This window comes from Taudactylus pleione, unplaced genomic scaffold, assembly GCF_031769625.1.
Source record: "Taudactylus pleione unplaced genomic scaffold, aTauple2 ptg001738l, whole genome shotgun sequence".
Taxonomy (NCBI): Eukaryota; Metazoa; Chordata; class Amphibia; order Anura; family Myobatrachidae; genus Taudactylus; species Taudactylus pleione.
In genome coordinates this window covers 3,784-17,262 of record NW_028286135.1, presented here as the reverse complement: position 1 = coordinate 17,262, position 13,479 = coordinate 3,784, and the positions used below count along the sequence as shown (strand labels likewise).

The window sequence follows — 13,479 nt, the reverse complement described above, 5'->3', positions numbered from 1 at the left end:
CACATACTGACTGATGGCCGCCCATTCTTACCTAATCAATGCTTGGAGTGTGTCAGAATTTGTGGGTCTTTGTTTGCCAACCCGTCTCTTGAGGATTGATCACAAGTTCTCAATGGGATTAAGGTCTGGGGAGTTTCCTGGCCATGGACCCAACATTTCGATGTTTTGCTCCCCGAGCCACTTAGTGATCACTTTTGCCTCATGGCAAGGTGCTCCATCATGCTGGAGAAGACATTATTCATCACCAAACTGGTCTTGGATGGTTGGGAGAAGTTGCTCTTGGAGGAGGTTTTGGTACCATTCTTTATTCATGGCTGTGTTCTTAGGCAAAATTGTGAGTGATCCCACTCCCTTGCCTGAGAAGCAACCCCACACATGGATGGTCTTAGGATGCGTTACTGTTGGCATGACACATGAATGGTCTCAGGATGCGTTACTGTTGGCATGACACATGAACGGTCTCAGGATGCGTTACTGTTGGCATGACACATGAACGGTCTCAGGATGCGTTACTGTTGGCATGACACATGGACGGTCTCAGGATGCGTTACTGTTGGCATGACACATGAACGGTCTCAGGATGCGTTACTGTTGGCATGACACATGAACGGTCTCAGGATGCGTTACTGTTGGCATGACACATGAACGGTCTCAGGATGCGTTACTGTTGGCATGACACATGAATGGTCTCAGGATGCGTTACTGTTGGCATGACACATGAATGGTCTCAGGATGCGTTACTGTTGGCATGACACATGAATGGTCTCAGGATGCGTTACTGTTGGCATGACACATGAATGGTCTCAGGATGCGTTACTGTTGGCATGACACATGCATGGTCTCAGGATGCGTTACTGTTGGCATGACACATGCATGGTCTCAGGATGCGTTACTGTTGGCATGACACATGAATGGTCTCAGGATGCGTTACTGTTGGCATGACACATGAATGGTCTCAGGATGCGTTACTGTTGGCATGACACATGAATGGTCTCAGGATGCGTTACTGTTGGCATGACACATGGATGGTCTCAGGATGCGTTACTGTTGGCATGACACATGAATGGTCTCAGGATGCGTTACTGTTGGCATGACACATGAATGGTCTCAGGATGCGTTACTGTTGGCATGACACATGAATGGTCTCAGGATGCGTTACTGTTGGCATGACACATGGATGGTCTCAGGATGCGTTACTGTTGGCATGACACATGAACGGTCTCAGGATGCGTTACTGTTGGCATGACACATGAACGGTCTCAGGATGCGTTACTGTTGGCATGACACATGAACGGTCTCAGGATGCGTTACTGTTGGCATGACACATGGATGGTCTCAGGATGCGTTACTGTTGGCATGACACATGGATGGTCTCAGGATGCGTTACTGTTGGCATGACACATGAATGGTCTCAGGATGCGTTACTGTTGGCATGACACATGAATGGTCTCAGGATGCGTTACTGTTGGCATGACACATGAATGGTCTCAGGATGCGTTACTGTTGGCATGAGACATGAATGGTCTCAGGATGCGTTACTGTTGGCATGAGACATGAATGGTCTCAGGATGCGTTACTGTTGGCATGACACATGAATGGTCTCAGGATGCGTTACTGTTGGCATGACACATGAATGGTCTCAGGATGCGTTACTGTTGGCATGACACATGAATGGTCTCAGGATGCGTTACTGTTGGCATGACACATGGATGGTCTCAGGATGCGTTACTGTTGGCATGACACATGGATGGTCTCAGGATGCGTTACTGTTGGCATGACACATGGATGGTCTCAGGATGCGTTACTGTTGGCATGACACATGAATGGTCTCAGGATGCGTTACTGTTGGCATGACACATGAATGGTCTCAGGATGCGTTACTGTTGGCATGACACATGAATGGTCTCAGGATGCGTTACTGTTGGCATGACACATGGATGGTCTCAGGATGCGTTACTGTTGGCATGACACATGAATGGTCTCAGGATGCGTTACTGTTGGCATGACACATGAATGGTCTCAGGATGCGTTACTGTTGGCATGACACATGGATGGTCTCAGGATGCGTTACTGTTGGCATGACACATGAATGGTCTCAGGATGCGTTACTGTTGGCATGACACATGAATGGTCTCAGGATGCGTTACTGTTGGCATGACACATGAATGGTCTCAGGATGCGTTACTGTTGGCATGACACATGGATGGTCTCAGGATGCGTTACTGTTGGCATGACACATGAACGGTCTCAGGATGCGTTACTGTTGGCATGACACATGAACGGTCTCAGGATGCGTTACTGTTGGCATGACACATGGACGGTCTCAGGATGCGTTACTGTTGGCATGACACATGAACGGTCTCAGGATGCGTTACTGTTGGCATGACACATGAATGGTCTCAGGATGCGTTACTGTTGGCATGACACATGAATGGTCTCAGGATGCGTTACTGTTGGCATGACACATGAATGGTCTCAGGATGCGTTACTGTTGGCATGAGACATGAATGGTCTCAGGATGCGTTACTGTTGGCATGACACATGAATGGTCTCAGGATGCGTTACTGTTGGCATGACACATGAATGGTCTCAGGATGCTTTACTGTTGGCATGACACATGAATGGTCTCAGGATGCGTTACTGTTGGCATGACACATGAATGGTCTCAGGATGCGTTACTGTTGGCATGACACATGAATGGTCTCAGGATGCGTTACTGTTGGCATGACACATGAATGGTCTCAGGATGCGTTACTGTTGGCATGACACATGAATGGTCTCAGGATGCGTTACTGTTGGCATGACACATGGATGGTCTCAGGATGCGTTACTGTTGGCATGACACATGAATGGTCTCAGGATGCGTTACTGTTGGCATGACACATGTATGGTCTCAGGATGCGTTACTGTTGGCATGACACATGCATGGTCTCAGGATGCGTTACTGTTGGCATGACACATGAACGGTCTCAGGATGCGTTACTGTTGGCATGACACATGAATGGTCTCAGGATGCGTTACTGTTGGCATGACACATGAATGGTCTCAGGATGCGTTACTGTTGGCATGACACATGAATGGTCTCAGGATGCGTTACTGTTGGCATGACACATGGATGGTCTCAGGATGCGTTACTGTTGGCATGACACATGGATGGTCTCAGGATGCGTTACTGTTGGCATGACACATGGATGGTCTCAGGATGCTTTACTGTTGGCATGACACAGGAAGAAGACTTTTGGAGGATGGTCTGGTGTCAAGAAGGGCAGCAAAGAAGCCACTTCTCTCCAGGAAAAATATCAGGGACAGACTGATATTATGCAAAAGATACAGGGATTGGACTGCTGAGGACTGGGGTAAAGTTATTTTCTCTGATGAATCCCGTCAGATTGTTTGCGGCATCTGGAAAAATGCTTGTCCGAAGTAGGAAAGGTGAGCGCTACCATCAGTCCTGTGTCATGCCAACAGTAACGTATCCTGAGACCATCCATGTGTGGGGTTACTTCTCAGCCAAGGAAGTGGGATCACTCACAATTTTGCCTTCTTTGGAAAAAAATGGTCACACCTGACAAAAGTCTAAAAATACTCAAGCAGCAGACTTTGTGATACCCATTACTTGTGTCATTCTCATAACTTTTGGCCATGGCTGTATGTGTGTGCGCAACTCCGTGCCCCCCACCCACACCCTCCCTGTAAGCGGCGGTGGGAGAACTACATCTCCCAGCAGCACTTGCTCCTCCTGCCAGCCCCCTGGACTCCCAGCAGCCACAGAGACCGCCAGAGACACCCGGACACAAGTACATGTACCGCAGGGTTTTTCAGCACTGAAAACCCCGCAACCATAATATTTTTATTATTGAATACCGCGGGTCTTGGTAGCGCGCATACCCAAGGTAATGCAAAATTATGAGCAAGGTTTTTACCTCGCGCCCAATTGAATATGCCCCCATGACTCTCCATAAAACTGCAGAAACCACAAAATCTCCAACTGCTGCTTTTCCCAGTAACCGGGGTAAATGCCCCTCAAGGCAGATCTACTCACCGAGATCCCTGTGGATGACGGGCAGTGGAACTTGCGGCAGGACTTCCTTTACACGCTGAGCCATATCACATGCTTCCTGAGACAGAGAGGAGGAGAGCGGAGTCCGACGTGGGGGATCTCTACTCCGTCTTTTCAGATGCTCCGACCTATCCGCAGCTGTGTGACTTGTTCCCTGAACACCCAGTGAGAGAGCCAATGACTGCCAAGGAGAGAAACACCAGCAAACTAGTTACGAGAGCAAAGTAGAAGCAGGAATAGAGGCTAAGGACAGGGGAGGAGGGGCCCCCCGGGGAAGGCTAAGGACAGGGGAGGAGGGGCCCCCCGGGGAAGGCTAAGGACAGGGGAGGCGGGGCCCCCCGGGGAAGTCTAAGGACAGGGGAGGAGGGGCCCCCCGGGGAAGGCTAAGGACAGGGGAGGAGGGGCCCCCCGGGGAAGGCTAAGGACAGGGGAGGAGGGGCCCCCCGGGGAAGGCTAAGGACAGGGGAGGAGGGGCCCCCCGGGGAAGGCTAAGGACAGGGGAGGAGGGGCCCCCCGGGGAAGGCTAAGGACAGGGGAGGGGCCCCCCGGGGAAGGCTAAGGACAGGGGAGGAGGGGCCCCCCGGGGAAGGCTAAGGACAGGGGAGGAGGGGCCCCCCGGGGAAGGCTAAGGACAGGGGAGGAGGGGCCCCCCGGGGAAGGCGAAGGACAGGGGAGGAGGGGCCCCCCGGGGAAGGCGAAGGACAGGGGAGGAGGGGCCCCCCGGGGAAGGCGAAGGACAGGGGAGGAGGGGCCCCCCGGGGAAGGCGAAGGACAGGGGAGGAGGGGCCCCCCGGGGAAGGCGAAGGACAGGGGAGGAGGGGCCCCCCGGGGAAGGCGAAGGACAGGGGAGGAGGGGCCCCCCGGGGAAGGCGAAGGACAGGGGAGGAGGGGCCCCCCGGGGAAGGCGAAGGACAGGGGAGAAGGGGCCCCCCGGGGAAGGCGAAGGACAGGGGAGGAGGGGCCCCCCGGGGAAGGCGAAGGACAGGGGAGGAGGGGCCCCCCGGGGAAGGCGAAGGACAGGGGAGGAGGGGCCCCCCGGGGAAGGCGAAGGACAGGGGAGGAGGGGCCCCCCGGGGAAGGCGAAGGACAGGGGAGGAGGGGCCCCCCGGGGAAGGCGAAGGACAGGGGAGGAGGGGCCCCCCGGGGAAGGCGAAGGACAGGGGAGGAGGGGCCCCCCGGGGAAGGCGAAGGACAGGGGAGGAGGGGCCCCCCGGGGAAGGCGAAGGACAGGGGAGGAGGGGCCCCCCGGGGAAGGCGAAGGACAGGGGAGGAGGGGCCCCCCGGGGAAGGCGAAGGACAGGGGAGGAGGGGCCCCCCGGGGAAGGCGAAGGACAGGGGAGGAGGGGCCCCCCCGGGGAAGGCGAAGGACAGGGGAGGAGGGGCCCCCCGGGGAAGGCGAAGGACAGGGGAGTAGAGGCCACGGGAAAGGAGAAGGACGGGGAGCAGAGGCCACGGGAAAGGAGAAGGACGGGGAGCAGAGGCCCCGGGAGACTAAGACAGGGAAGTATCATCATCCTGTCACACCCCACTCCCATCCTTTATGGTTACTGATCTTATACACTGATCTCTGTATCATCATCATCCAGTCACCCGTCACACCCCACTCCCATCCCCTCATCCTGTACAGTTACTGATCTTATACACTGATCTCTGTACCATCATCATCATCCAGTCACCTGTCACACCCCACTCCCATCCCCTCATCCTGTACAGTTACTGATCTTATACACTGATCTCTGTATCATCATCATCATCATCATCCAGTCACCTGTCACACCCCACTCCCATCCCCTCATCCTGTACAGTTACTGATCTTATACACTGATCTCTGTATCATCATCATCATCATCATCCAGTCACCTGTCACACCCCACTCCCATCCTCTCATCCTGTACAGTTACTGATCTTATACACTGATCTCTGTATCATCATCATCATCCAGTCACCTGTCACACCCCACTCCCATCCCCTCATCCTGTACAGTTACTGATCTTATACACTGATCTCTGTATCATCATCATCATCCAGTCACCTGTCACACCCCACTCCCATCCTCTCATCCTGTACAGTTACTGATCTTATACACTGATCTCTGTATCATCATCATCATCCAGTCACCTGTCACACCCCACTCCCATCCCCTCATCCTGTACAGTTACTGATCTTATACACTGATCTCTGTATTATCATCATCATCATCATCCAGTCACCTGTCACACCCCACTCCCATCCCCTCATCCTGTACAGTTACTGATCTTACACACTGATCTCTGTATCATCATCATCATGTCACCTATCACACCCCACTCCCATCCCCTCATCCTGTACAGTTACTGATCTTATACACTGATCTCTGTATCATCATCATCATCATCCAGTCACCGGTCACCGGTCACACCCCACTCCCATCCCCTCATCCTGTACAGTTACTGATCTTATACACTGATCTCTGTATTATCATCATCATCATCATCATCATCATCCAGTCACCGGTCACACCCCACTCCCATCCCCTCATCCTGTACAGTTACTGATCTTATACACTGATCTCTGTATCATCATCATCATCATGTCACCTGTCACACCCCACTCCCATCCCCTCATCCTGTACAGTTACTGATCTTATACACTGATCTCTGTATTATCATCATCATCATCATCCAGTCACCGGTCACACCCCACTCCCATCCCCTCATCCTGTACAGTTACTGATCTTATACACTGATCTCTGTATCATCATCATCATCATCCAGTCACCGGTCACATCCCACTCCCATCCCCTCATCCTGTACAGTTACTGATCTTATACACTGATCTCTGTATCATCATCATCCAGTCACCTGTCACACCCCACTCCCATCCCCTCATCCTGTACAGTTACTGATCTTATACACTGATCTCTGTATCATCATCATCATCATCATCATCCAGTCACCTGTCACACCCCACTCCCATCCTCTCATCCTGTACAGTTACTGATCTTATACACTGATCTCTGTATCATCATCAAGTCACCTGTCACACCCCACTCCCATCCCCTCATCCTGTACAGTTACTGATCTTATACACTGATCTCTGTATCATCATCATCCAGTCACCTGTCACACCCCACTCCCATCCTCTCATCCTGTACAGTTACTGATCTTATACACTGATCTCTGTATCATCATCATCATCCAGTCACCTGTCACACCCCACTCCCATCCCCTCATCCTGTACAGTTACTGATCTTATACACTGATCTCTGTATTATCATCATCATCATCATCCAGTCACCTGTCACACCCCACTCCCATCCCCTCATCCTGTACAGTTACTGATCTTACACACTGATCTCTGTATCATCATCATCATGTCACCTATCACACCCCACTCCCATCCCCTCATCCTGTACAGTTACTGATCTTATACACTGATCTCTGTATCATCATCATCATGTCACCTATCACACCCCACTCCCATCCCCTCATCCTGTACAGTTACTGATCTTATACACTGATCTCTGTATCATCATCATCATCATCCAGTCACCGGTCACCGGTCACACCCCACTCCCATCCCCTCATCCTGTACAGTTACTGATCTTATACACTGATCTCTGTATTATCATCATCATCATCATCATCATCATCATCCAGTCACCGGTCACACCCCACTCCCATCCCCTCATCCTGTACAGTTACTGATCTTATACACTGATCTCTGTATCATCATCATCATCATCCAGTCACCTGTCACACCCCACTCCCATCCCCTCATCCTGTACAGTTACTGATCTTATACACTGATCTCTGTATTATCATCATCATCATCATCCAGTCACCGGTCACACCCCACTCCCATCCCCTCATCCTGTACAGTTACTGATCTTATACACTGATCTCTGTATCATCATCATCATCATCCAGTCACCGGTCACATCCCACTCCCATCCCCTCATCCTGTACAGTTACTGATCTTATACACTGATCTCTGTATCATCATCATCCAGTCACCTGTCACACCCCACTCCCATCCCCTCATCCTGTACAGTTACTGATCTTATACACTGATCTCTGTATCATCATCATCATCATCCAGTCACCTATCACACCCCACTCCCATCCCCTCATCCTGTACAGTTACTGATCTTATACACTGATCTCTGTATCATCATCATCATCCAGTCACCTGTCACACCCCACTCCCATCCTCTCATCCTGTACAGTTACTGATCTTATACACTGATCTCTGTATCATCATCATCATCATCATCATCATCCAGTCACCTATCACACCCCACTCCCATCCCCTCATCCTGTACAGTTACTGATCTTATACACTGATCTCTGTATCATCATCATCATCATCATCATCCAGTCACCTGTCACACCCCACTCCCATCCCCTCATCCTGTACAGTTACTGATCTTATACACTGATCTCTGTATCATCATCATCATCCAGTCACCTGTCACACCCCACTCCCATCCCCTCATCCTGTACAGTTACTGATCTTATACACTGATCTCTGTATCATCATCATCATCCAGTCACCTGTCACACCCCACTCCCATCCTCTCATCCTGTACAGTTACTGATCTTATACACTGATCTCTGTATCATCATCATCATCATCCAGTCACCTGTCACACCCCACTCCCATCCCCTCATCCTGTACAGTTACTGATCTTATACACTGATCTCTGTATCATCATCATCATCCAGTCACCTGTCACACCCCACTCCCATCCCCTCATCCTGTACAGTTACTGATCTTATACACTGATCTCTGTATCATCATCATCATCATCCAGTCACCTGTCACACCCCACTCCCATCCCCTCATCCTGTATAGTTACTGATCTTATACACTGATCTCTGTATCATCATCATCCAGTCACCTGTCACACCCCACTCCCATCCCCTCATCCTGTACAGTTACTGATCTTATACACTGATCTCTGTATCATCATCATCATCATCATCCAGTCACCTGTCACACCCCACTCCCATCCTCTCATCCTGTACAGTTACTGATCTTATACACTGATCTCTGTATCATCATCATCATCATCCAGTCACCTGTCACACCCCACTCCCATCCCCTCATCCTGTACAGTTACTGATCTTATACACTGATCTCTGTATCATCATCATCATCATCATCATCATCATCCAGTCACCTGTCACACCCCACTCCCATCCCCTCATCCTGTATAGTTACTGATCTTATACACTGATCTCTGTATCATCATCATCATCATCCAGTCACCTGTCACACCCCACTCCCATCCTCTCATCCTGTACAGTTACTGATCTTATACACTGATCTCTGTATCATCATCATCATCATCCAGTCACCTGTCACACCCCACTCCCATCCCCTCATCCTGTACAGTTACTGATCTTATACACTGATCTCTGTATCATTATCATCATCATCATCCAGTCACCTGTCACACCCCACTCCCATCCCCTCATCCTGTACAGTTACTGATCTTATACACTGATCTCTGTATCATCATCATCATCATCATGTCACCTGTCCCACCCCACTCCCATCCCCTCATCCTGTACAGTTACTGATCTTATACACTGATCTCTGTATCATCATCATCATCATCATCCAGTCACCTGTCACACCCCACTCCCATCCCCTCATCCTGTACAGTTACTGATCTTATACACTGATCTATGTATCATCATCATCATCATCATCCAGTCACCTGTCACACCCCACTCCCATCCCCTCATCCTGTACAGTTACTGATCTTATATACTGATCTCTGTATCATCATCATCCAGTCACCTGTCACACCCCACTCCCTTCCTCTCATCCTGTACAGTTACGGATCTTATACACTGATCTCTGTATCATCATCATCATCATCCAGTCACCTGTCACACCCCACTCCCATCCTCTCATCCTGTACAGTTACTGATCTTATACACTGATCTCTGTATCATCATCATCATCCAGTCACCTGTCACACCCATCCCCTCATCCTGTACAGTTACTGATCTTATACACTGATCTCTGTATCATCATCATCATCATCATCCAGTCACCTGTCACACCCCACTCCCATCCCCTCATCCTGTACAGTTACTGATCTTATACACTGATCTCTGTATCATCATCATCCAGTCACCTGTCTCACCCCACTCCCATCCCCTCATCCTGTACAGTTACTGATCTTATACACTGATCTCTGTATCATCATCATCATCCAGTCACCTGTCACACCCCACTGCCATCCTCTCATCCTGTACAGTTACTGATCTTATACACTGATCTCTGTATCATCATCATCATCATCCAGTCACCTGTCACACCCCACTCCCATCCTCTCATCCTGTACAGTTACTGATCTTATACACTGATCTCTGTATCATCATCATCATCATCCAGTCACCTGTCACACCCCACTCCCATCCCCTCCTCCTGTACAGTTACTGATCTTATACACTGATCTCTGTATCATCATCATCATCATCCAGTCACCTGTCACACCCCACTCCCATCCCCTCATCCTGTACAGTTACTGATCTTATACACTGATCTCTGTATCATCATCATCATCATCATCATCATCCAGTCACCTGTCACACCCCACTCCCATCCTCTCATCCTGTACAGTTACTGATCTTATACACTGATCTCTGTATCATCATCATCATCATCATCATCCAGTCACCTGTCACACCCCACTCCCATCCCCTCATCCTGTACAGTTACTGCTCTTATACACTGATCTCTGTATCATCATCATCATCCAGTTACCTGTCACACCCCACTCCCATCCCCTCATCCTGTACAGTTACTGATCTTATACACTGATCTCTGTATCATCATCATCCAGTCACCTGTCACACCCCACTCCCATCCCCTCATCCTGTACAGTTACTGATCTTATACACTGATCTCTGTATCATCATCATCATCATCCAGTCACCTGTCACACCCCACTCCCATCCCCTCATCCTGTACAGTTACTGATCTTATACACTGATCTCTGTATCATCATCATCATCATCCAGTCACCTGTCACACCCCACTCCCATCCCCTCATCCTGTACAGTTACTGATCTTATACACTGATCTCTGTATCATCATCATCATCATCATCCAGTCACCTGTCACACCCCACTCCCATCCCCTCATCCTGTACAGTTACTGATCTTATACACTGATCTCTGTATCATCATCATCATCATCATCCAGTCACCTGTCACACCCCACTCCCATCCCCTCATCCTGTACAGTTACTGACCTTATACACTGATCTCTGTATCATCATCATCATCCAGTCACCTGTCACACCCCACTCCCATCCCCTCATCCTGTACAGTTACTGATCTTATACACTGATCTCTGTATCATCATCATCATCATCCAGTCACCTGTCACACCCCACTCCCATCCCCTCATCCTGTACAGTTACTGATCTTATACACTGATCTCTGTATCATCATCATCCAGTCACCTGTCACACCCCACTCCCATCCCCTCATCCTGTACAGTTACTGATCTTATACACTGATCTCTGTATCATCATCATCATCATCCAGTCACCTGTCACACCCCACTCCCATCCCCTCATCCTGTACAGTTACTGATCTTATACACTGATCTCTGTATCATCATCATCATCCAGTCACCTGTCACACCCCACTCCCATCCTCTCATCCTGTACAGTTACTGATCTTATACACTGATCTCTGTATCATCATCATCATCATCCAGTCACCTGTCACACCCCACTCCCATCCCCTCATCCTGTACAGTTACTGATCTTATACACTGATCTCTGTATCATCATCATCATCATCCAGTCACCTGTCACACCCCACTCCCATCCCCTCATCCTGTACAGTTACTGATCTTATACACTGATCTCTGTATCATCATCATCATCATCATCCAGGCACCTGTCACACCCCACTCCCATCCTCTCATCCTGTATAGTTACTGATCTTATACACTGATCTCTGTATCATCATCATCATCATCATCATCCAGTCACCTGTCACACCCCACTCCCATCCCCTCATCCTGTACAGTTACTGATCTTATACACTGATCTCTGTATCATCATCATCATCATCATCATCCAGTCACCTATCACACCCCACTCCCATCCCCTCATCCTGTACAGTTACTGATCTTATACACTGATCTCTGTATCATCATCATCCAGTCACTGGTCACACCCCACTCCCATCCCCTCATCCTGTACAGTTACTGATCTTATACACTGATCTCTGTATCATCATCATCATCCAGTCACCTGTCACACCCCACTCCCATCCCCTCATCCTGTACAGTTACTGATCTTATACACTGATCTCTGTATCATCATCATCATCCAGTCACCTGTCACACCCCACTCCCATCCCCTCATCCTGTACAGTTACTGATCTTATACACTGATCTCTGTATCATCATCATCATCATCCAGTCACCTGTCACATCCCACTCCCATCCCCTCATCCTGTACAGTTACTGATCTTATACACTGATCTCTGTATCATCATCATCCAGTCACCTGTCACACCCCACTCCCATCCCCTCATCCTGTACAGTTACTGATCTTATACACTGATCTCTGTATCATCATCATCCAGTCACCTGTCACACCCCACTCCCATCCCCTCATCCTGTACAGTTACTGATCTTATACACTGATCTCTGTATCATCATCATCATCATCATCCAGTCACCTGTCACATCCCACTCCCATCCTCTCATCCTGTACAGTTACTGATCTTATACACTGATCTCTGTATCATCATCATCATCATCATCATCCAGTCACCTGTCACACCCCACTCCCATCCCCTCATCCTGTACAGTTACTGATCTTATACACTGATCTCTGTATCATCATCATCATCCAGTCACCGGTCACACCCCACTCCCATCCTCTCATCCTGTACAGTTACTGATCTTATACACTGATCTCTGTATCATCATCATCATCATCATCCAGTCACCTGTCACACCCCACTCCCATCCCCTCATCCTGTACAGTTACTGATCTTATACACTGATCTCTGTATCATCATCATCATCATCCAGTCACCTGTCACACCCCACTCCCATCCTGTACAGTTACTGATCTTATACACTGATCTCTGTATCATCATCATCCAGTCACCTGTCACACCCCACTCCCATCCTCTCATCCTGTACAGTTACTGATCTTATACACTGATCTCTGTATCATCATCCAGTCACCTGTCACACCCCACTCCCATCCTCTCATCCTGTACAGTTACTGATCTTATACACTGATCTCTATATCATCATCATCATCATCCAGTCACCTGTCACACCCCACTCCCATCCCCTCATCCTGTACAGTTACTGATCCTATACACTGATCTCTGTATTATCATCATCATCATCATCATCATCCAGTCACCTGTCACACC

At 49.4% G+C, this 13,479-nt stretch overlaps 1 protein-coding gene across 1 annotated transcript in view; it reads right to left on the bottom strand.

Annotated features, from left to right (window-relative positions):
* Positions 1–4,241, bottom strand: part of LOC148439510 (lipid droplet-regulating VLDL assembly factor AUP1-like) — a gene marked incomplete at its 5' end in the record, with an annotated part of 33,319 nt that extends 29,078 nt beyond the window's left edge. Inside the window, one exon of the mRNA XM_088464652.1 lies at positions 4,043–4,241. Within this exon, the coding sequence (XP_088320778.1) occupies positions 4,043–4,241 (199 nt within the window). The remainder of the gene's footprint in view (positions 1–4,042) is intronic.
* Positions 4,242–13,479: the final 9,238 nt, after the last annotated feature.